The 25582-nt window shown below is 51.6% G+C and overlaps 1 protein-coding gene across 1 annotated transcript in view; it reads left to right on the forward strand.

Moving 5' to 3' along the window:
* Nucleotides 1-1584: 1584 nt before the first annotated feature.
* The window catches only part of LOC142588886 (uncharacterized), a 98550-nt gene continuing 74552 nt past the window's right edge, over nt 1585-25582 (forward strand). Inside the window, exons 1-2 of the mRNA XM_075700703.1 lie at nt 1585-1644; nt 18148-18207. Of these exons, the coding sequence (XP_075556818.1) occupies nt 18150-18207 (58 nt within the window). The 5' untranslated portion in view covers nt 1585-1644; nt 18148-18149. The remainder of the gene's footprint in view (nt 1645-18147; nt 18208-25582) is intronic.

Here is a 25582-nt window from a genome sequence, read left to right on the forward strand (position 1 = left end):
CTCCACTACTTAGCCAACTGACAATTATGAATCATTCAGTTTTGCGCCCCAGAAAGCATTTACGGTATCCGCGCTGAAGTACTTCGAACCACGCTGACGTGAAAGGAGCAATCAGACGCACTTTTGAAAAGAGAGGCACTTTTAGCAGCGACCGCAGGTACTGCATCTGTTAGCAAACTTTTGTGTGTAATTTGCGCAGAGTTGTAGAGGAAAGGTATCTCAAGATGGCTGAGGTCTGAAACAAAAAACTAGGAAAAAGCCTCGCGAAGGCAATTGACCGCCTTTACAGCAACATGTCAAAACGTCGTGCGTAAACCACGGTTTTGTGGTGTAGCAGTGGTAGCGTTTCTGCCTCACACACGTTAACTGTGAGTTCGACTCCCATTGTTAACATTCATTTATTTTTATATGTTGGGTACCAGAAACGTTATAAATATCCCATTTCAATGCATTCTTTCGAACTATATCATAGTGAAACTTGGCTTCAGCACCAGTGGAGCATTGGAGGTGGCAGCGGTTGCTTTTTTACGCTGAAGCCTGCAAAGAAATCTAACGGGCGTAATATAGACCAAATCGTTACGTATTTTAATTTATTGACATGTTAAGTGCTGTTATGACACCGAAATAATACTGAAAACAGCTACTTAATTAGCAGTTTTTACATTTATGTACTCTCGCAGAAACGTGGTGAATCGGCCCCCGGAGGCGTCCGCCTCTTTTTCGCTTCATGTAGCGCAAGCCAGCGAGCACACCACAGTCGCCACCGCACGATCGTGCGGTGGCGGCTGTGGTGTGCACGAATCTTTATTTTAAGCTGCACTTTTCATGGCGTCTGGCCGTCAATGCATCGGTGGGATGCTGCGAATGGGAAGGAGGGCAAGCGCACCCCCTCCCCCCTATTCACGCCTAGATACATCGATAGTTAATACATCTTACAAGTAGATGGTCTATCGGTACCATGAGTTAACAGCTAATCACTGTGCGCATTGTGAGGTACCTGGTTGTGTCCTCGAGGGAATGCACAGCTAGGTAACATAAAGAGCGCAAGCAGGCAATACACTGCTGTAAACGCAAAGGGTACATCCTACAGGAAAGATTAAGGCGGTACCATGGAGTCATACCAAAGAAGGAGTAAAATTGCGGTACCACACAAAGCATGTTTCCTGAAGTTCACATAAAGGACAAGGAACCATAAACGTCGCACAGGGTATAAGGAGGAAACATACATGAAACATATAAGTCACTACCGTTTTCACAAGGCATGCTTAAATATTTGAATCGCTTGTATTTCGCGTTGCAGTCAGATATTTCTAATATCTACCATGTCTTTTATATTTAAACAGATTTACGTACTCACGCCCATGCAAACCACGAGTTAGCCAGAAGCTGTACAGGTAGTCTTGATTAGTATTGCATACCGGCGTGCCTCGTTTAGGGTTGTTAAACTGAGCGCTCAGTCACAATGCTTTCGAACTATGTCTCATGCACGAGCATTCTTTTAGTGCTGAATCATTTGAATGACCTTATTTCGCCTTCCATTTTGACATTTTGAATGATTACCTTGTCGCGCCTATTTAAGCAGGTCTGCAAGCCTAAACGAACACGTCAGCTACGAGTTTACCAGAAGCTGCACAGGTACTTTCGGTAAGTATGCATGCGTACAGCCGTAGTCTTTTCCTCGTTCATCTAGAAGGGTACACTTCGCTGATTTTCGTTTTCTGAATAAGAAGGTCGTCTTTCGCTTTACGGAAACGCGAAGAAAGTGCCCTTTGCTGACATCAGTGAGGTTGTACCGAGTGTGTGTGTAGTGACTTTTGTGACTTGAGAAGTGCAGTGCCTCAACAGCACCTCAACACCTCAACACCTCAACACCCCGACACCTCAACAGCACTGCACAGGGAAAGAGGTGTTGGGAGAAAAAGATCAGGGAGAGAAGGAAAAGAAGGCGGAAAAAAATAACAAGAAGGTTGAGGAAGCAATGCGGGGCTTACAGCTGCGCTCTCAGCTGTGTTTCACAACAAAAGTCAAGTAGGGCAGGCAGCACTTTCTTGACAATGGAAGGATGGGCTGCCGGAAAGAGAAGTGCTCCTTCCGAGTCACAGGGCAGTCCCACACGACGGTATGATGCAAAGAGCGCAGTGCGCCCAACATCGAAGGCAGGGCAGCGGAGCAGAAGGTGCTCTAGCGCCTCCTCCTCGCCGCAATCCAAACACGCGGGGCTGCCTCTTCCGTGCAGTCTGTGCATTCTGGCGGCCGTGATGTAGGAGCCGACGCGCAGCCGAAGGAGAAACGAGCGGTCCCAGCGGGAGAGAGCCCCGCGGGGGAGGAGGCGAGGGGGCGCCGCTGCAGGAACGCGCGGATTCGGATGCTGCGCGCGGAGGATGCGCAGTATCGCCATCTTGGCCACGTCGGAACAGGTGACGGAGCTGGCGAGGGGGATGCGAGTCGAGAGAGCTCGCTTCGCGAGCGCGTCGACCGCTTCGTTTCCGGGCAGGCCGATGTGCGCAGGGACCCACTGCGATGCCAAATCGTAGCCCTGATTTACGAGATGGCGCAGTTTTGATCCCACGCGCTGCACAAGCGGAAGACCGGCATAGTCCTTCCTCAGCATGCACAGAGCCGCACGTGAGTCCGACAGTATCGCGGCAGACGAGACACCGCACTGCTGAGGAAGTAGGTGAGCCGCGAGGTCAGTCGCCGCGAAATCGGCGGCTGTCGGCGAGGAAGGAAAACGAAGGCGGCACTGTAGAGACGCAGAAATGTCCGGTGCCGTGCACGCGGCAGCGGCGGAACCGTCACTGGGCACGGATCCGTCAGTGTACACTAGGAGTCGGTCGCGTAGATGTTCGAAGATCAATGCAGCCGTCTCCTGCTGCATGGCACACAGTGCTGTTTGTCGCTTGCTCTTGACGCCCGGGACGGTGATGTTTACGTCGAGGAGCGCGGAGGCGTGCGGCGAAGGCGGCAGGGGGAGGAGTTGAGGCAAAGAGGCGATGCGAGTGCTGAACACGGTGGCACGCTGGCCCATGCCCGAGCCCTCGAGGGTGTGGAGGGGGCACACGAGACGCTGACCCTGTGGCGACCGTTGCAGACGCTCGATGTGGTGAAGCGCTTGTTTCCGCGCGCGAAGTGAGGGCGGCCAGTTTCCCGCTTCGGCGAGTGTTGCCCCCACTTGCGAGAAGCGGGGAAACGCGTACATTTGGCGAACTGCGGTGCGGTGCTCGAGGTCGACGGCTTTCCAGTTGGCTGCACTGGCGTTGGTGAGTGGGAGCGCGTAGAGCGCTCGCGACGTTGCGATCGAGTTGTAAACTCGGAGCGCAAGATGCGGTGTGCAGCCGCGGCCTCGGGCGAGCAGGAAGCGTGCGGTGCCTGCGACTTTCCTGGAGTCTCTGCAGAGTTGTGTGGTGGCCGCGTTAAAGTTGAGGAGGCAGTCGATGTGGAGGCCGAGGTATCGCACTTTTCTCTGCCATGGGAGGGAGCTCCCGCGCAGCAAGAGAGTTGGCACTTCGCAGCGTGCACGGATCGCACGGGGGTGAATGAGTAGCGCCTCGGTTTTTGACGCCGAGAGCTGAAGCGCTATGCTGCCGAGATATTCGTCCACGGCGTTGATCGCCGACTGAAGTGATTGAAGCACTTGGTAGCCATTGTCCGTGGGCCCGCAAGCAAAAAGAGCGATGTCGTCAGCGTAAATCGCCACACGGACTTCGAAGGCTGTCACCTTCGGTATGAAATCAGGGAGTCTTGCCAGCGCCAAGTTGAAGATGAAAGGGCTGAGGACACTGGACTGAGGAACACCAGAGGTCACGCTTCGTGGGCTGCTGAGCGCGTCACCCACGCGCACTCTGAGCGTTCGGCCGTTAAGATAGGCCGAGGCATAGTCCAGTAGGCGGCCGGTGATACGCAGCTCGTGAAGCGCTTGAATGATGGTGCCGTGCGGGAGGCCGTCGAACGCGCGTTCCACATCAAGCAGCACCAGGTATACGGCTTCGTGGCGGCTTGCCGCGTCCTCGAGCGTAGTGACAACGTCCGCGAGGGAATCAGCTGTCGAGCGCAGTCGGCGGAAGCCGCTTTGTTCAGGGGCAAGTGCGTCTATGGCGGAGGCAATCCATTCAAGGCGGTGCAAAGCCATGAACTCCATTGTTTGGCCGGGTACCGAGGTTAGCGATACTGGGCGATAGGAGTTGATGTTCGAGGCTGGTTTGTCGCGCTTGAGAATGGGAACGACGATCGCCTCTTTCCAGTCGGCGGGAATGATGCCGCTGCGCCAGACCGACTTGAAGACCTCGAGAAGTGACAGAAGCTGAGCTGCGTCAATGTTCTTCAGGACTTGATGAGTAACGCCGTCGGAACCGGGCGCGGAGCGAAGTTTGCATCTGTTCAAGACGATGCGCAACACGCTGAGCGTGAACTCAGCAGAACACAGCACTTCTACATGCTCCAGTATTGCGCTCGTTGGGAAATAGCGCATAGGAGCGAGGCGTTCAACCATATTGTGTGGCGGAATTCGACGGCGGCTGTGACAGGGCCCACAGACGGCGGAGCGAACGTATCCGCGAAGAGTGCGGCTAATTGCTCGGCACTCAAGCCCCGGGCCACTGCGATGGAGAGTGCAGGGCGGCGGGGGATTTTGGGACTAAGTAGGGCGGCGAGAATGCGCCAGGGGGCGTGCTTTGTCGCGAGTATCCTCCAAGGAGAGGCAGAGACTCTGCCAGCTCTGGTTGCGACGCTGCCTGGCATGACGACGGCACGCGGCATCAAGGCGGTCGCAAAGAGTCCAGTGCTCCACCTTGTCGCTTTTGATGGTGCGGCGTTCAGCGCGTCGGCGTGCCGCGAGTAAGTTCAGAAGTTTGATGTCGTGCGCCGGCGTTCCAGCGGGCACCGTACACGACTTCGTCGCGGCGACAACGCACCTCGAAATGTGCGTGAGGAAGTCGGTGTTCGCCGGAGGGGGCGTGGCACAGAGCGTCCTGAACAGAGACCAGTTGGTGATGCGATAGGTACAGGTCCGGTCGCGGCTCAGACCTAGCGGGTCAAGCGAGATTGGATAACGATCCAACCCCTGAGTGTCAGGGCTGCGTACCCACTCATAGTGGCACCGTTCGCTAACCAGCGAAAGCCTATCACACTCCTGCGCACCTTCCCACGCATGAACGTGGGACTGCCGGTGTTGATGATCAGCAGACCAGAGGAGTGGATTGAGTTCAGCAGGTTCCTGCCATTAGGCTCACAGCGGCTGCTGCCTCATGCCGTGTGGTGAGAGTTAAAGTCGCCGCACACAACAGTCACCGCGATGCGCGCGGTAAGGCTCTCCACGAAAGACGTATCCCATTGCTGCACGGGTTGCACGTACGCGCTGGCGACACAAGTGTCGGCCCCCCAGCCCGCACAGTCACAGCCACACACTCTACGGAGGTGGGAACGATGTCGGCCACACGAACGACGGCTTGGGCAAGGCGCGCACGGACGTAAATAGACGCGCGGGAGCGACCGGGTGGATGAAGCGGATCACAGCACTGCACGTTGGCGCAAGTCCGTAACTCGCTTGTGGTCGCACTGTGGTATCCCACGAATCCCGTAAGGTTGCACTCCCCGTCGTGCGTGTATGTCTCTTGCAACGCGAGCACGTCGTACTCGTGCAAGAATAGGTGTTCGGACAGTTCGGCGTGTCGTCGGCGCAGCGAGCGCACGTTCCATTGCAGGATGCGCGGCCGACGTTTGGCTTGGCGAGTAGCCATGGTGATTGTGTCGCTGTTGACATGCCACTGCCTGCAGGCAGATGGCCCAGAGCGGATGGTCAGCTGGCAGCATGGTGCTGGCTGCTTGCATGGTGAGCAGCAGGTTTTCCACCAGCTTATCCATAGTAGTTTGGGCGGGTGGAGCAGCAGTATCCTGTGTCTGCTGGCGTTGAGAGGCACGAGGGGCTGGCATAGGACCGCGCCGGAGATAAGGAGGACTGCTGCAGCTGCTTCTCCTCCCTGACTGCTGCCCTGACAGCACGCCTCGACAATGCCGAGGTGGAGGAAGCCATGATGGTGGCCACCTTCCTTTCTTCCTGCCATTTGGGGCATGCGGGAGTGTCGGCCCTATGGGGGCCCCCGCAGTTCCTGCAACGGACTTTCTGGCAGGAGGCGCCGTCCGCGTTGCTCTTGCCGCAGTAGATGCAGTCGGTCGGCCATCTGCAGGCACTGCGGCCCGGAAGCGGCCACACTGCCGACATTGCACAGGACGGGGCCTGGTAGGCCCCACCCTGAACCCGAGCTTGAAAAGGCGCATGCGTTCAGGGGGGAGCGGTACCGCGAATCGGATGGTGATGGTGCTCTCCTCCCTCGTTGCCGACAGCACGGGAACGCTCGACCCGATGGCTCCCAGCGGGTCTGTGTACGCGGGTAACGCGACCACCCCGTGCAGGAAGCCGGTGCTCTCGCCGCGCTCGGCTGGCACTCGCGCAGTCACTGGGATTCCGTGCAGCTCAGTGACTGCCAGCAGCTCCTCCAGGCACTCCCGGGTGGTAGTATCGGCGGTCACGATGTTGCGTTTATGGTTAACGCGAACCACTGAAACACCGGGCCGCGAAGAGAGGGTTGCAGCGAGTGAGAGGCGCGGTGCTCCTTGGAAGGTTCCACCGGGCGCCGAGGGACGGAAGAGCACCGTACCGACGACCGCAGGGTCAACCGGGAGTGCAGCAGTCTCCAGGGCTCGTGCTCGCCGCCGGTCCCTCTTTGCACCAGAGTGAAGTCGTACTTGGTGGACTCGCTGGCGGATGGTGTCGCTCTCTGTAGTGCGGCTGTAGGCACGTTGGGGGTGACCAGGGTATTGGTCCGTTGCCCCGGGAGAGGAACGGGAAACATGATGATGATGATGATGGCCTCATGTTATGGCTCATACCCACACTGGGGGATTGGCCAAGAATTGGGTGCTGAAACGTTCACCTATTCTTTTGAAGTGCCACTTATTCGATGAGAAAAAAAAATTTAACGAAAGAGAGAAGACAACATGCAAAAACAAACAAGATACAAGACAAAGTTAAAAAGTTATTCGTTTTGTTGACTGGATGTAACTGCAAACGGCATCAAAAACGTCCCTGTGGCTGCCCCCTATAACTGACGCACCGAAAGATAGTATAATTTCTGTTGATAACATTAACCCTAATTTTGCGAACGGAAGTTCTAGATGTCTTTTTCTTAACAATTTGTATCGTCGACATACCAAAAAATAATGATCTAGTGATTCTGTTTCTTGGCAGTATGGACACAGAGGTGATAGCGTCAGACCAGTCCTGTGTAAATATAGGTTTAATGGAGGGACACGGCAGCGTAATCTCGTGATTGCTACTTCTGATTGTCTTGATGGACACCACTGGATTTTCCACGGAAATTTGAGGTGCTGATATTCTGTCCATGTTGTTATTGATTCAATGATATCTCTATGAAATGAATATTTTCTATATCTGATTGCTGTTATGTGAGCCACCAAAGGAAGAACGGGCAGTACAGGTCCACTCAGGTATGCTCGCGCTAATGCGTCTGCCATTTCATTTGAATGTAAGCCACAATGTCCAGGTACCCATAATAGTTTTAGAGAACTCAACTGTGGAGGAACTAATGTTAGAAACGTCTTTAGTGGTGGCGAATTGGGTGAAGCCGTAAGCGAAGTACAGACCGAAAGGGAATCTGTCAGAATAACCGCACTTATTGAGTTCGACGGGAGTTTCCGAAGCGCTAAAAGAATTGCTAAAAGCTCGGCTTCAAAGACAGGTGTGAAGTCTGGCAGTCTCAAGGAGAATGACCAGCCAAGCGGAAGCGAGAAGATGCCTACGCCCGCCTTTTCGTTGTTCACTGAAGCGTCTGTAGCTATTATGTTATTTGTTTGCACGTGTGCTAGGTAATCTTGGAACAGGTTATTTAAAAAAGTGGCAGATTGAAACTTGGAGTTGGGGGGGAAAATGTCATCAAAATCTATCTTAATATTCTGATGTGAGTCGGTTGACGGAATTACCTCTCGAATGTTCACATTCAGGCTATCTAATTGTTTTTGAACAAATATGATCTGTGGAGTGTGAAATCGAGGCCAGTGAGCAAGGAAGAAGGAATTTGGATCATTAATGAATGCGTATGCAGATCGTCTAAGCTGCAAGCTGTAAAATTTCAGAAATGTTTGAACTGTTAAGATGCGAAATCTGCAGGGCAATGTTGGAAGGCGTGCTTCTTGGTAGATAACATTAATAGCCACAAACCTGGGGAGTCCCAGACACAGGCGTAGGGCCTCACGCTCCAAAAGAACCAGAGGCTTTATTTTATAAGCAGGGCCGCCTGAGAACAAGACACACCCAAATTCCAATATGGGGCGCATATACATTTTATAAATCATCAACAGTGAATCCCTACGTAGTCCATATTTTCGGTTACTCATTCTGCGCAGAATACCTAAAGCACGTTGTGCCTTACCCGCTACACTCTCTATGTGCGGACTCCAGTTGAGTTTGCCATTATATGTGATTCCCAAATATTTTAGAGACTCAACCTGTGGGATGGGTTCTTGCTTATAAGTTAGAGAAATTGAAACCGGGTCCATGACCGAGAACACTAAAAGGGCGCTTTTGCTTACATTTAAGGACATACAAATTGTCTGAAGCCATACCTCTAGCATGCTCATGTATCTTTGTAATTTTTGGTATAATGTGTTAATGTCAGTGTCGGCAGAAAAGAATGCAATGTCATCTGCATACACGTAAACGTGCACGTCCTGACAAGTTGGGATAGAGCTCATTATTATATTAAATAATATTGGGGATAGGACAGATCCTTGGGGAACTCCGCGAGTTTGTCTGAATTTAGACGAAGAACATCCGTCCTTGAAGCAATAAAATTCTCTTGATCGCAAAAATTCTGCCACCCACGCGGTTATATAATTGGGGAAATTACGACGCTGCAGAATATCCAGTAGAATTGGATGTTCGACGCTGTCATAAGCTTTAGCTATATCTAATTTCATCAAAGCAGAATATTCTCTCCTTTTCCGGGCAAGTTGGATGCGGCTCTCTAAATCAGCATGGGCACACCATATTGAGCAATTAGCTCTAAAGCCTATTTGATTTGGACTTAATATTAAATTATCTGTCATCCAGACAGTAATTCGGCAGTGTAATACCCTCTCTATGAGTTTGACCATATTAGAAGTAAGAGCAATAGGTTTGATATTTTCTGTTATAACCTAGTCCTTGCTTTTTAGGTATCGGGATTACTTTTGCTACTTTCCAATCGTAAGGTATCCAGGCTTTGTGTAAGGAATAGTTTATAATGTTTAGAAGATCTCCAGGAGATAGATCAAATAAAATTTTTATCATGTAAACGGTAATTCCATCAGGACCAGGGGCTGACAAAGGTAAGTTTCTAATCACTTGAGATAATTCAGGCAATGTAACTTCAGTGTACACTAAGGATGGGGCAACTTTTTGCAAATTATACGACATCGATGACGAGAATCTACTCTCCAAGCCTTTAGCAAGGAGTTCAAGAGATTTTCTCATTTCATCGGGAGACAGATTGACATAATCAGTATTAGCTGGCGATGGCAGAATTTTCCGATATCTCATATATCTAAACAACGGTTTTTTGTTTTTAGATTTGGAAAGGAAATCATAGTGTTTCCTATGATAATCCTCTTTGGTTTAGCAACTGTATGTTTAAAGACAGCAGCATGAAACTTGTAATCAGACCAATTTTTGGGGCACTGGTTGTAGAGGAGCTGCTTCCAAGCTGCCTGTCGGCGTCGGTGGTCTCGCGTGCAGTCTGTATTCCACCAAGGGTTATAAGATGGTTGCTTTGCAGATGTAACACTGAATTCAGCCTTTTTGTATGTTCTTTTAATTACCGCACAAAGTTTCATAGCCTTGGTGTCTTCCTGCTCTTCGGAATGAGAAGCCAAATGTACCTTAAGGTCGGATTTAAATTTATTATAATCTACAAATACGCGTACCTGGGAGCACGATGGCCTAATCGGGCAAGCAATTTCAACCATTATTGGTAAGTGGTCACTGTTGGTTGCACAGTCCAAGGCTGTCCAGGATGAGTTAGTGAAGAACGAACTAACGAAACTTAAATCCAATGCGGAGCGGGACTGTTTACAAATATATGTAGGAATTCTAGAGTTCAGGCAAGTCAGATTATTATCTATTGTCCAATCCCACAAGCGTTTTCCACATTGGTCAGTCCGAAAGCCCCAGCCCGTGTGATGGGACTTGAAATCTCCAACCAGAATTTTGTCCTTACACCATGAAGTCACTGCAGAATTCAAACATCGAGTGTTCTGTACACCCGCCGGAAAGTATACGTTTACTAACGAGAAAGGTGGACACCCTGGTATAGTTATATCTAATGCGATAATTTCATTTTCGGGGGACATAAGTTTATATGACATCTTTGCCTTAAGGCTGATTCTGTTATTGATAAAGAAAGCTAAACCTCCGCCCTTCGATGGACGGTCCAGTCGGAAAGATCGATAGTTCGTCAATTGAAAACATTGATGTACTGAAAGCCATGTTTCTTGCAAAGCAATGATATCCGGGGAGAATTTCGAGGATAGATACAATAAATCTGTTGCTGCAGAGTAAATTGATCGGCAATTCCAATGAATAATTTTAAGGAGACCTATGGTTGCGTAAGTATGGACTCAGTAACTGCTTTACCTAAAATGTTTTCCTTTAAGAAATCTTCCTTTGTAAGGCTGCCTTTCTGATACTTTTTTGTCTTTGCCTGAGTTAGAGTCGTAGCTTTTCTAGACAAAGGGGACCTACATCGTTTTAATGATCGAGGGTCCATGTCCATTTCATCTGCGCCCTCTGTGTTATCGTTGGAGCCTGTGCATTGGGTCTGGTTAGCATCGACTGGTGGGATTACAATTTGGGCATCTTGCGACGTGCAATTGGCGGTTACTTCCTCATTTGAAGTACGTGGACAATCAGTAGTTCGCGAAGTTATACCAACTGCTGTTGTTGTTGCGAATATCTGGGCCATCTGGCTAGTTAGAATTTGTGTCAGGGACTCACAAAGGTTTCCAGCTAGACGCTCCATAGACTTTTCCATTGCCCTTTCCATGGCATTAGCAATAGAAATTGAAAGAGACGCATCCGTTGCTGTCACCTGGCGGGCTGTGACGCCGGCGTATCCTTGTGTCCTAGAATGAATTTCCGCTACGGCTTCTCTACGCGAACAACGTCTTCGTTCAACTATTTCCAGAATTTCAATTTCCCGTGTCTTTGCTGAGCAATTAGAATAATCTGCAGAGTGGGCGTCATTGCAGAGGCAGCATCTTTCTTCCTTGCTTTTGCATTCGCTAGCATTGTGCTCTTCACCACAATTTCGGCATCTGGAAGCAGATCTACATCCTTTTAACGTGTGTCCGTAGCGCCAGCATTTCACACATTGCAGGGGACGAGGGAACAGAGGTTCCACTCTGTAGATTGGAGGCCATGCCTTTATCTCTGAGGGTCGAATTATCCCTGCGAATGTGGCTATGATCGACTCAGTAGGGACCCTGTTTTTCTCGACCACATGTCCACACCGATAAACTGAAATTACACCCGCGGGTGAAAGCATCTCTAATACCTCTGTCGGTGTCATGTTCACGTCGACGCCGCGGACAAGCCCTTTCACACATGCCAAGTGGGGAGGAATAAATGCGCTCACCGGAGTGGCGGCAAACAGCGAACACTTTAACAGGTCTTGTACACAGGACAGGTCTGCCGAAAAGCAGAGGATTCCACTTCTGCCAAACTGGCGGACCTCAGTGATGGTCTGGAACTGGGCCGTCGCCGATCGCAATTCCGCCTGAATTGCTTTCGGATTCTTCATCCGTATGACTGCGTTATTGGTTGGAACTAGAGCCACAGGAACTGATGTGATGCCGTTGCGTAGAAACAGATCCACAGGTAACTCCTGCGGAGGAACAGAAGCGGACCAGGGGTAGGCCCCCGGCCCCGGCGAAGAAAAGGACATCTGCGTGGTCCGACTAGCCAAACAATAGTGAGACCAGAAAAACTGTTGATAAGCGACAAAATAGATAAAAAAAAACAGTCACTCAATCCTTGGCCAATACCGACAGTGAGTGCTTCGTCAGCGAGCAAGTGGAACGCTCGCTGCTGGCCTCAGGGAGGAAGGCGTCCAGCAAAGGGGCGGTTCGTCTTCTTCTTTTACTCCCCTTCTTCGTCTTCTTCTGATTCTTCTTCTTCCACTTTGGCTTCGGCCGCGAAGCAGGCTGGCATGGTGGGTCCTTTAATACCGCGCCACGGGGTGATCAGGGCCATGATGTGACGAAACAGTGGGTGTTGCGTCCGTCAGCTCCGTCGCGTCGGCAGCGCTTTCGTTTGTAGCTAGTTCGCTAGCTGACGCTGCAGGGGACGCGCCGCCATCAGGAGCAGACGGCGCGTCGAGGGTGGTGCCGGGCGCGCCCTTGCTCAGAGGGGGTGCGGAGGAGGCGGCTGTAGACTCGGCGGGATGTCGAGAGTTGGCGCTCGCCCTTTTTGGAGGGCCTCCGTCTTGGGCGGCAGGCGGAGAGGAGGTGGCGGCTGTTTCGCCCGAGTGTGGGGAAATGGAGCTGTCCCACTTTCGTTCGGCGCACATCCCCTGCCATCTGCTCGGCAATTGATGTGAGCCTGGCCACTGAGGGCTGCCGATACTCTTGGACACTACAACCGGACACCTGGGGGTCCGACCACTTCCCTATCGTGCTGGCCCCGTTGAGGGGCAAGACACCCATGACGCGCGTGTACGGCACTGTCGATTGGAGTGCTTTCCGTAAGCTGTGCTAGCAGTACACCAGTACCACGGACTTCCTGCAGCTTGTGGCGGACAGCGGCCGCGCAGCCACAGTCTGGTCCACTGCGCAGGAAGGCCAACCAGCACCAGACATTCGGCACCTCCAGCTACGAGCTGCCAGGCGCAGGGCTCAACGTAGAGCACTGCGAACCAATCAGGCGGAGCACTGGACGGAACACCATCGCATCGACGCCTCCTGCAGACGACATTCCCGGCGACGCAGGCGCCAAAGCTGGCAGGGCATCTGTGCCACGATCATCAGGGCGCCGGATGGAGCTCGTGCCTGGCGCCTGCTGAGGGCCTTCCTGATAGGACCTCGTGTACAACGACAGGTGCTCTCAGCAGCCATTTCCCTGGGAATCTCCGCATCTACTCTGGCGGAGTTACTAGCCGACCGGTTTACCGCCCGGCCCCTGGTACAGCGGGTCCTGCTTCCGCCAGCTACTGGGCCTCGGTACCTTCCCCCCACCTGTCACCATCCGGAATGGGTGTTCGAGCAGATTAATGCTCTTTGCTGCGAGCCCATCCGGGTGCATGAGCTGAAGGCCGCCCTAGGACAAAGCAAGCGACGGAGCGCTCCAGGAGCGGATGGAATCACGTTCCAGATGCTTCGGAACCTGCAAGATGCAGAGCAAGACCGTCTCCTGGAGTACTTCAACACCATTTGGAGCACTGGGGCTCTCCCAGAGAGCTGGCTCACGGCGGTGGTGGCACCAGTCCTTAAGCCACGGAAACCTGTGGCGGCACCCTCCTCGTACAGGCCGGCGTCTCTCACCTCTGCCGCCTGTAAGGTGATGGAGAGGATTGTCCTGGCACGCATGGAGTGGATCGCCGCGTAGGTGCACTACTTCCCGGAGCAGCAGACCGGCTTCAGGCGCCACCGCTGGACTGCCGACTTCATCGCCGATGTCGTGGCTACACTGGAGGATGCAAAGAACAGTGGTGACGTGGACCTTCTCTTGCTGCTTGACGTGCAGAGCGCCTTTGACAGCCTGCCCCACGAGGTCATCGAGGGCTCTTTAGATATCCTCGGCATCACTGGCAGCCTCAGGCGCTTTGTCTCTGCCTTTCTTGCGGGAATAACGTTCCGAATACGAGTGGGCCAGGCGCTCAGCACCCCTCGAGTCATCGCCACCGGCGTGCCGCAGGGATCGGTGCTGAGCCCGTTTCTGTACAATGCAGCCCTGGCAGGTCTGCCAGCCGCACTACCGCCAGACACCCGGTACCACATACAGTGCTCCATCTAAGCTGATGATGTGGCGCTCTGGGTCCGGGGACCAAGGCGGTGCCTTCCAGCCGTCCGAAGATCACTGCAGGGGGCCCTGGACGCAGTGACAACATTCCTCGGGAGCATCGGCTTAACCGTCTCTACTGCAAAGACGGAGGCCCTACTGATACACCCGAGGGCTGCCTCCCGCCTCAGCGTCCACCAGTTGAGAATCGGCACAGACCCCCTTCCGTGGAAGCAGACAGTGACGTACCTTGGCCTCACCATAGACCACCGGCTGACGTGGATCCCGGCTACTATGGCCCTCAGCGCCAAGGTGCGCCGTGTACATGCAGCCGTGGGCCGACTCCTACAACGAGGCCGAGGATGCTCCACCCAGTGGGCCCTGCGCCTGAACAAGGCTGCAGCAACATCGTCCTTGTTGCATGCCCTGCCGCTGGTTTCTCTGACGCATGCCAGGAAAGCACAACTAGAGGTTCAGCACAGGACGGCCATCAGAAATGTCCTGGGGCTTCCAAGGCACTCCAAGATCGCCGCAACCGTGGCTGAGGCCGGCGAATGGCCACTGTCACTGCTCATGTTGCAAGGGGGCTGGGGCATATTAACAGGCTACATCGCGCACCAGACGGCCAGGCTCTCCTAGACCGGCTCCGGAGGCTGCCGGCTTCACGTATGGGTAGCCTGTGTCGCCTCTATGAGGAGACAGTTCCCCAACTACCTGTGGAAGTGGCTCTTCCTCCTCCACATCACGGACCTCCGGACGTGCACCTCTCCCTCAAGGGGATAGCCAAGCGGAGAGCATCAGCCGCAGCCCTGCAGCAGGCGGCAGCCTGCAAGCTCCAGGAGGAGTTGGAAGGACACCTGCTGGTGTTCACGGATGGTTCAGTCCTCCCCAGCGGGTCGGCATCAGCGGCATGCACAGTTTCAACTCTCGCCTGTCACAGGCAGTGTAGGCTCCCGTTTACAGCAAGCTCTACTGCAGCTGAGTTCGTGGAGCTGCACCTGGCTGCCGACCTCCTTGCTGAGCACCTTCCCCAGCAGCCGGTGGCGGTGGTGTGCGACTCAAAGCCAGCGCTCCAGGCCCTCGTCAACTCTCGGCGGGCAGGACTTACAGTGGTGCTGCTGCTTGCCAAGTTAGTGGCTCTAGCCACCGCCGGAATCCCCATATCCTTCCACTGGCTGCCCTCACATGTCGGGGTAGCCGGTAACGAGGAAGCGGATACCTACGCCAAAGCTGCCCATCGTGATGTAGTCCCGGTTACCAGAGCGGTAGCGGGCTCGGACTACACGAGACATCGGCTACGGTGCCTGCTCACCTCCATTCACCCAGACCCCCGAGTGGCTAGTGGCAGGGCGCCCAAGCCGCTTCCAGAGAACGGCCTCTCCATAAGAGACCGTTCCACACTCCTGCGCTTGCGGATTGGCTGCACCTGGACTGCGGCCCGGCTGTACGCCAAGGGCCGCGCCACGTCACCTGCTTGCAAGAGGTGCGGGGACCCCGAGACTCTGGAGCACCTTCTCTGTACCTGCCCATCCTTGGCGCAGGAACGCTCCACAATGATCAACACCTACATACGCCACGGCCTTCCAGCGGCCACAGAGACTGACCTGCTGTTCCCGGTGTGTCCACAGCTCCCTGCGCTGCGAAGCCTGCTGAAGTTTATAAGTTCCACGGGGCTAGACACCCTATAAGCGCCCGCTACAACGCTGGCAACATTACTGAGGACTGCCACCTGTCGCGCATAGTGGAGTCGATTAGGCCACATACTCCCTCTTTCTCTATCATCTTTCACTTCCCACTCCCTCTCCCCTGACGACGCTTCGTCGTGCTCCCTCACGGGTTGCAGAATCAAGCGTCCTTCCTTTCTATAGATCACTATCGAAATGGAGCTGCCGTGGTCCGGTTGCTGCACGCGGCAGCTAGCTGCCGTGTCCTGTTCCGGGCTGGGGGGAGAGCTGGACGGCTGCTTGCGTAGCCCGGTTGGCTCCTTGTCCTCGCTCTCCGTCTCGCGGGTGCGTTTCCGAGAGCTGGACATATCCATGTCCTCGTCGTCGGAGGGGGGGAGCGGGATCGAAGCATGGGGCTCCTGTACTGGGGGGCCGTTCTGGAAAGGCTTCGAAGCGGTAGTAGACAGGGGGAGATCCACAGGGAGATCGATGGTTGTGGCCCGTTGACTGAGCCTCTGGCCCAGCATACGAGTGGCACGAAGTTCCAGGTCGTGTCGTCCCTTGCCCGGAGTTCGTCGAGGGATTCAGGGCCGAATGTCACTAGGCTCAAACTGGCATGGCGACGGTGGCGAACGCGTGGCGGGCGCTCTCCGGGCGAAGCGAAAACCATCTTGGGCTGAGGCTTCAGAGAGAGAGAGAGAAAAACATTTATTGAATTATAAAATGGAATTCTCGCGGATCGAGGTCTTCTCTTCTGCACGCTGCCTTCTCGTCGAAGGGAAGCCTCTTCAGCACGGGTGGTCCCTCAGTCCAGGGCTCCACTGAGTTTGGCCGCGTCCCTAGCGTGCTCCACCATCCTTCTTTGGACGGCGAGTTCGCAGCTGACGAGCCGGCTCTCCCAATGCTCCGCACTCGGGGGTTTATGATCGCGGAATGCGTCGTTTCGTTCGCACTCCCAAGTTATGTGATAGAGTGTGGGTGTAGCCCCGCACCAGGGGCAGGTGTCCCTATACTGCGTTGGGAACATATTGTTGAATATGAGAGCGACACGCAGCCTATCTATCATATCTTCCGCGAAACGACCCTCGGGCGTTGGACGCGTCGGCTTCGGCTCACAGTGCACGTGCAACGCCTGTTGCTCGCACGGCATCGAGCGCTGTCGGACTCCTTTCACGCGCCGTGTGCCTGCTGCACGTGCGACAGCTGTTCTCCCCGGCCGACTGCCATAGTCTCGCGCGGCGTTAGGCGTAGCAAGGCGTGGGGTGGTCAGCGAAGATGAAGCTCGAAATCTTGACCAAAACGCACTCACATTTGATGTAGGTGGTATCCGCTGGTTCCTTGAATCTTGCCGATTCTATCGGTGCAAAATGAAAGGGGTGAGTGGCCTTTCTGCAGACATAAGCGCAGGACGCAGGAGCCCATGTGAGGCACGTCAGTACTCCACGTGTACCAAGTCACCCATTCAGCTGTTGAAAGGTGAACTGTGCGTTGCAAAAGTCTAACCGACGTTGCGTTGCTTGCCCAGAACATGGCCTCTCCCCTCCCTCCCCTCATTTAATCTGGCAGCTAGAGGTAAAAGGTGCCTGTTTCTGAAAGGTTACCGGCGCAGTATACTCCAATATTCGTGCTTACATTTATTCGGCGCCGTCGTTGGCGCAGCCTTCGACGTGGTCCTGTCAGGGTATCTGCACGAAAGACGTGCAGTGCATTTGGATGCGAAACGCGGATGCCACGCGGGCACTACTTCGGCTCCGTTCATTCGACTCTGCCACGTAGCCAGGACAGCGTCCGGCCTCCCACTGCTGACATGCAGCGTGGTGCGCAGGACCTACCGAGCAGCTGTGCGTACATCAATGTGGTGCATGGAGTGGTCGGTGTGGAGCGGACAGTAAACGCAAAACTAGAAAAAATGCTGGCTCTTTTCCTTCGGTCTCATCTCGGGCAGCAGTGAAGTGCGACGCCTAACTGCAAGTGGCAGCGCTTCTCTTCAAGCCAGCGTTGTGAGACGCGTAACAGCTGCACTGTTTGTGCTGCGTAGTCGCAGTTGCCTCCCGTGCTGTGTCGCGCCAAACATGTAGCCCGTGCGACGAAACACCCTCTGAGCCGCTTCAGCGCAACGCTGAACCCTGCCATCACTTTCAATGCATCGTCCTTTGGTCGAAACTCTTTAATACTTATAATCACTTTCTTAATTAATTGTGAATAAAAAACAGGCGTTTTAGTCAACACCAATAAAATTTCCGTTTAAGCCGAGTCCCACAGCGGACGGGATACGCATTTCATTAATTTGAGTTTCTCACAGCATGTAACGCTACAACATTTGGCTCAGATGTCCAAGACAGTAAAATAATATCCCGTGTATTAAGGTGAGCTGTACATTTGTTCGAGGTTTATGAAACGTGTCATATGAGCAGTGTTCTACTGACGTATTTTTTTCAGACATGAACACGCTTACAGCTGTCTTATTGGTGGGCTTTGCCGCTCTCGCAAGTACACTGCGTAAGTACATGTTTGATTTTAACTCTTCACAGAAGGATATTAGTGTTCTGACGCGGATTATTAGTACTAAGGAGAAGTTATGCAGCGCCATACAGCTCTACTTTTACTGCGACTGCAGAGAAAGCGATCGAAATTGGGTTTAGCTTGTTAATGCACTCCGTTCATTCCGTTAAGCTGATGACAACCGTTGTTGTCATAGACGGCACAAAATAGTTTTTGTCGTCGTCAGGTCACCTTGCCATTCCCAGCTTCACCATATGCTCAGAGCGAAGGAGAAGACATAACCGCAACCGTCACCACTGGTATTTCAAGCCTAATTACAAGAGTGAAGGGAATTTGATGGTTGGGCGGGCTGACTACTGCTCCATCGCGTAGCAGTGCTCCGAGAGCGGCAGTATCTATGCATGCATTTCGGTGGCCTGAGAGAGTGAGAGAGGCGAGGGAAGGCAGGGACGTTAATGAGATGAACGTCCGGTTGTCTACTCTATGCGAGCAAGAAGGGATGAGGGATAAAAAAAAAGAAGGCCAGAGGAAAGCGACAGTCGGCTCACAAAGGGTGTCTATATATAAGCGTCTTTCCAATTCTGTTCATTTGTGAAAAGTCACAAAACAAGCGTAGCGTTCTGAGTTGATGATGGATGCGGCCAAGAACCCTGTGTACTTGCCTCTGTAAAGGGTCGACCGCCCAGTTGAATGAGGCGCTTCGAAGAGATTGACCTTGGACGTCGAAGAGGGTTCAGTGGTAGAGGAGATGCGCAATGGTCTCCTCACTGTTACAGTGGTTGAATATAGAGCAGTAGGTCATTCCACTGAGGAAGGAGTATGAATTTATTGAAGGCTGACACCCAGTCGTAGGCAGCACCGCAGTGTGATGCTACACAGGGAGAGGCTTGGTGTTAATTGTAGCTGCTATGGTGAATCAAGCCTGCACAAACGACGGCTGGAATACTCCGGAGTCATTTAAAGAGCCAACATGACGTCACGAACACTTTGTTGAAGTTCCCTGGTTCTTTGAGTTCTTGATATCAATATGAGCATATTGTGTGCGTTATCACGGGCTGATATGGCAGCGTCATCAGCAATGTCCTTGTCGAAAATTGCCACAATGACCAGGCAGCCACTGAAAAATAATATCATGTCCGTTTCCAACAGTGCGATTGTAGATTTATGTTATATTTAAAGTCAACTTTTCATTGTTACCATGCCGCAGTGGTACCTGCAGAATTTGAAGGCTGCTTGAGGATCGCTGAACACTCCCGATTTGCATGCTAATTCCAGTTCAATGTAGTCATTAGCGACATGAGGGGAGGAAGGTTGAGCAGAAAAAGTTTGGCCCAAGCAAGCAGTACTCCACGCAGGGGCGTCTGTGTCAGCAGGCGTTTGGTGTGTTGCGACGCCTCGTACCCGAGCACATGAGGGTTGGACCCCGCCGAGCCTAACCGTAGGTGGCTTAGCCGTGTCCGCGCAAAAGGGGAATCCTGGAGGTTGAGTTAATCCCGAGTGTTTGGACCTTTACGGCCCCTAGGCCCCGCGAACACATCTCTTCAACCTCGGCTTCAAGTAGACGGCACCCCCAGACTGACCCAACCGGGGGAAATCGGTAGTGGGCTTGTCCCGTCTCTCTGTCCCCCCAACCTTCATCTTTCTCTCACTTTACGCCTCTTCTGGCTTCCCCTTACTTCTACTTTTTCCAGGCAGCAAGGGTTAGCCTTGTGTGTGATAGCCAATCTTGGTTATAAGAGATTTGGTTATAGTGGCTGCGTACAGCTGGCGCGGGCCAGCTGTACGCAGCTGCACGCAACTTGTTTAAACACAAATCCTGCCACGTCCCCTTGTTGGGCTCCATCGTGGGCGGCTGGCACCACTGCCGAAAATTGCATGTTACCTATGGCAAGCTCTTTCCCCTACTTCCTGATCGCCCTCAGAAAAGAGGGCGCACTGATGAAGTGTTCCAGTTTTTTCTACGGCACAAAGAAAACTTTCCGAGATGTCACGTAATACATTCAGAGATACCAGAAAGGACAGTGAGAATGATATCACCTTTCGTAGTTGCCAAGTCAGTGAAGTTCTTGGCACAGGCTATAAAGCATCAAAGATGCATGGTGAGCAGTGATATCCATCTGGCGCTCCGTGAAAAGAAGCAACATGAAAACTTACCTGAGCTAGTTTGGTATAATGTTTGAAAACAGGGATAAGGTGCATCAGAAAGTCTGGCCAACGTTTCGATAGGAGGACCTATCTTCGTCAAAGGCGGCCTCGTCATCCTCGGCGTGTTAGTTTTAAAGGGTTAGTGCAGGGACGTCACGTGCGGGTGTTGTCGCTGGCGGCTAGTTTTAAAGAGAGAGACTTCAGAGGAAACGAGCGCTGTCGTCCGACGTCTGTGAGCTTTGTTCCCAAGACGGGTCCCAAGACTTTCACTTTTGAATATCCTCAAGGAACACTGCGAGGAACAAATCGAAACTTTTAGCCACAGACTTCGGAACATAACCCTGTAACCAGGTGAGAAGAGGGATTTAGAACATTACGACGAAAAACAGTCTAGAAAATTGGTTCAAAAATAAAGGAAGAAAGCAAACTTTAATCAAAAAACAACTTTGCAGCCAAACAGCCACCACACGCCGACAAGAGGGACCTCGAGTTTAGAAGTACCAGACGTGAAGGGAACTTCCACAAAACTAAACCGCTCCAATGTTATAGACATTTCAAAAACATTAAGTAAAAAAGAAATAGACGTACTCAGCAAGGGCTTAGACTTTTGTCCCACGAACAACACAATAAATGAATTCGAGCTTCCCAAGGACCTCTCAGAATTATGCGTATCCGACACTTTTTCGCAGACACGCCAGACACCGGGACGACACCACTTAGAGCCCAATCCACTTGGACTCCCGAACCAGAACAAGCCATTGAACTTGACATATACCTTAAAACTGTCACTAAATATATTATAAGCCAATCCAAGACATCTAAGCGACTTAAAAATGTAACTGCGTCGGAGAGTGACATAATTTCAAATCTTAGTTGCGGGAATGATATTGTTATTAAGAACGCAGATAAGGGTAGAAGTATAGTTATTTGGCCAGTAGAAAAATACAAGCACGAGGCTTACAGACAACTAAACAAACCGGTACATTACCGCAAATTAGATAATGATCCGACATTATCCTACACAGTGACAATTACCAACAGGCTGAAATAACTTTTGGCTGAAGAACTGATAACACCATCAGAATACAAATTTCTTAAACCAAGCAACAAAACTGCCGGGCGTTTTTACCTCCTTCCAAAAATTCATAAATTTCCATCCGCTGAACTATACACTGCTATTATCCCAGGCCGTCCGATAGTATCAAACAACAACACCCCGACAGAGAGCATCTCCACATTCCTTAACCACTAACCTGGTGACTTGCCAAAAGCACTTCCGTCATTTGTACAAGATACGCCCCACCTGCTCAGGATTATAGAGGACATTAATACTAAAGGAACACTACCTCACAACACAATTCTCGCAACACTAGACGTCACGGCGCTGTACACCACCATTCCAATCCCTGATGGTTCATCTTCGATAAAACAAACGCTGTCTAAACACAATGCACAACACTCTACTGAAGTCTACTTGTCTCTCCTTGAATTAGTTCTAACACATAACTACTTCGAATTTGAGGAGAGTTACTACCTACAGATTCAGGGTATAAGCATGGGTACGCCTTTTGCACCAACCTACGCGAACATATTTATGGGGATTCTAGAAACAGATTTCCTATCGCGCTGCACTGCCAAGCCCCACACATACCTACGATACATAGACGACATACTCATAATATGGGGACATGGTCAAGACAGTCTAGATAAATATGTAGCATTTCTAAACTCTGTTCACCCAGCAATAAAATTCACACCAGAATCTTCAACTGAGCGCATAAACTTTCTGGACACAACAATATACATTGACAATGGGGAGCTAAAGACAACGCTGTATAGGAAACCTTTCGACAAACAACAGTACCTAGAATATACCAGCCACCATCCCAGACATTGCAAACAAGGCATCTTTAAATGCCAAGCCACACGACTACGTCGCATTTGCGTTGAAAACCAAGACTACATAGATAGACTCGATCACCTTAAAGAAACCCTATCAAACAGGAAAGACCCAAACAGTGACCTCCAAGCAGCCTACACCGCTGCAACCAAACTTGATCGAGCCGAGATCCTCAAGCTCCGCCCGAAGATCACAAGAACAACAACGCCTCTTCTTACTACTAAATTCTCAAACGCACTCCCAAACGTGAATAACATCCTCATTAAATACTACCCAATTCTCACCAGCAACCAGAAACTTAATAAGATTTTTCCCGACCCTCCCAGAGTAGCCTACAGACGCAACACTAATTTTAAAGATGTTGTGCACGCCAAACTAAAGACAAAGAGGAAGTTGGGAACCAATCCCTGTGGCTGCCACAGGTGCTCTACATGCAAACATATTCAATATACTACTACAGTAAAAAGTATAGCGTGGAATTACGCACACCGAAGGTAACTTCGGCTTTCACCTGCACATCAAGCAACGTAGTCTACTGTCTAGAATGCGCCGCTTGTAGCAAACAATACATAGGTGAGACTGGACAACAAATTCATACAAGACTGAACGGTCACCGCCCGGACACAAAACACAATGTGCCCAAAGCAGTAGCCAGCCAATTTAATTAACATGGTCATATATTTGACAAAGCAAGGCTCTATATACTACACACAAATTACTGTTCTCCTCGCGAAAGGAAGTATACGGAATCATACCTCATATACAAGTTTAATTGCCTACACCCGACGGGAATTAATTTGGCACGCGGCAACTTAGAATCTTTAAAAGCGTTAACTTAAATCTGAAATTCTCATATCATCAACCAAGACACAAAACACATTATGCCACCAGCTAACCTTAATTCTTAACCTCACCTACCCTTCCATTCCGAAAATTTTTTTTCCTGCCTACTGCTCAATTTAATATACACTTTCAGGTTTTTACGCCTATATGAACTGCGTGAACCCCTTCTCCCATGTACACTTGCACCCGCCCGCTTCTGCACACGTCAACCTCGTGTTTGTTATTCCGGTTCCGGTCCCCCCTTCTCTTTTCCTTTTTTATATATTTTTTGCAACCCCCTCACCAACGCATTCCGAAGTCAATATGCCTTTTTCGGCGCCTCACCCCAGAGTATCGCCATTTCTGGATGCCGCCGTAACGACACCTACGTTGTGCGACTGGTGCAATGTTCCTTGAAAGACCATGCCGCTGCCTTTCAGTCACCCCATACATTTCACCGCAGACTCCTCGTCGCCATCCTAACTATTTCAAAATTACTCTACGTATTGCTACTATGCTCCTCAAGTCACCTTTTCAACTCATGTTTTTTTGTTTATTTATTTTTTTTTGTCTTTTGTGTTACTCGCGCACTGATCGCCTGGCCGGCTCTTCTGCTGCCACGGGAGCATGCCGCCAGCGATACCACTGAATGCTTCCTAACCTCTCGCATGCCCAACACGCTCCCAGGCCCCGGTCTTTCCTAAAATTTTGTTTTTCTCTTTCGTTTTCTTTCTGTCTCCCCTCCTTTTTTTTTGTCTTGGGGACGCCCTGGCTTCCCTCCCCCCCATTTTTTTGTTCGCTGCCTTTATTTCTTTTCTTTTCTCCCCGCGCTCTCCCTCTCCCGTTCTTGTCACCGCGTCTTGTGAACAAAGCTCGCAGGCGTCGGACGACAGCGCTCGTTTCCTCTGAAGTCTCTCTCTTTAAAACCAGCCGCCAGCGACTACACCCGCACGTGACGTCACTGCACTAACCCTTTAAAACTAACATTCCTTGGATGACGAGGCCGCCTATGACGAAGATAGGTCCTGCTATCGAAACGTTGGCCAGCCTTTCTGAGGCACCTTATTCCTGTTTTTAAACTTCATACCACAGTGTGCTATTCCATCTGTCAGCACCTTTCTTGTTTTTGGATACCTAAGCTAGTGTCATTCGGAGACATACCGGTGACAGTGACCCCACACCGTACGATGAATACAATTCGAGGCGTCATTTCCGATAGCTGTTTGGTAATGTTGACCGAAGGTGAACTTCTAGAAGTATGGAATAATCAGAATGTGATTAATGTCAAGCGAAATAAGATGAAGCGAGACGGTAAGGAGGTCAATACCAAGCACTTCATACTTACATTTGGCTCAGACATCCTGCCCCACACTATCGAGGCATGTTATGTGCAGATCCGCATCAGAACGTACATTACAAATCCTCTACGATGTTTCAAATGCCAGCGATTTGGCCACACTTCACAGAATTGCCGAGGCCGCCAAACCTGGGCTAAATGCACTGCTCGTGAGCATCCATCAGAATGCCATGAAGAAACTCCACACTGTGTCAAGTGCGATGGGATGCTCGCCGCCTACTCGCGGTCCTGCCCGTCGTGGAAGAAAGGAAAGGAAATTGTAACTGTCACAGAGAATATTTCATTTAGGGAGACGCAAAGGCGGGTGTCATGCCTGCCCGAGAGCAGCTTTGGCGGTGTGGCGCACCAGGGAACAGCAACACAACGCCGTCCGGCGACTGTCCGGCCCACACGAAGTGAGCCACCTGTGACGCCCTCCGCCCCCTTGGCGGGTGCAGCTAGCGTTGCTCCGCTGCCCCAGCCGAAGGGGCCATCGACCTCCGGTGTGGTGGCCTCAAACCTCATGTGTCCCGAGACGAGGCCTTCACGTGAAACACAGTGCTCGGAAGAGCGCGTGTCCGGCACTTCGCAAGAGGCGATGGACAAACAACCAGCCAGATGGCGCCGCCAGCGCCTAAGGAGAGGCGATATTCTCCCGATCGCTCCAAAAAAGACAAACCCCGCGTCTCGGCGCCTACAAAGGGCTCGTGAGTTAACCTTAGTCTCCTAAATACACAGCACTAAACACATTTATCATAATGGAGACGCATACACTACAATGGAATGTTAGAGAATTTCTTGATAACCCCGACGATAGTAGAGAGCTCCTGCACAAACATAATTCAAAGTTGCTATGTGTTCAGGAGACACATCTTAAATCTACAGAAACTTTCTCCGGCTACGCTATTTTCCGGAAAGACCGAGACGACGTTGCTGCGTGGTCCGGTGGTGTAGCAGCAGTTGCTGAAAAGTTTGTAGCCTTTCATCATGTGGCCCTTCAGACGTCCCTTGAGACAGTGTCAGTTCGTACAATTCTTTTCAGTGAATTGGTAACTGTGTGCTCCATTTATATGCACTCGAATCATCACCTCGAAAAAAAGATCGGAGTTTTATAATCTCCTTGATCAGCTTCCTGAGCATTACATCGCGATGTGGGCTCACAACAGGAT

The sequence above is a fragment of the Dermacentor variabilis genome, chromosome 7, assembly GCF_050947875.1.
Source record: "Dermacentor variabilis isolate Ectoservices chromosome 7, ASM5094787v1, whole genome shotgun sequence".
NCBI lineage: Eukaryota > Metazoa > Arthropoda > Arachnida > Ixodida > Ixodidae > Dermacentor > Dermacentor variabilis.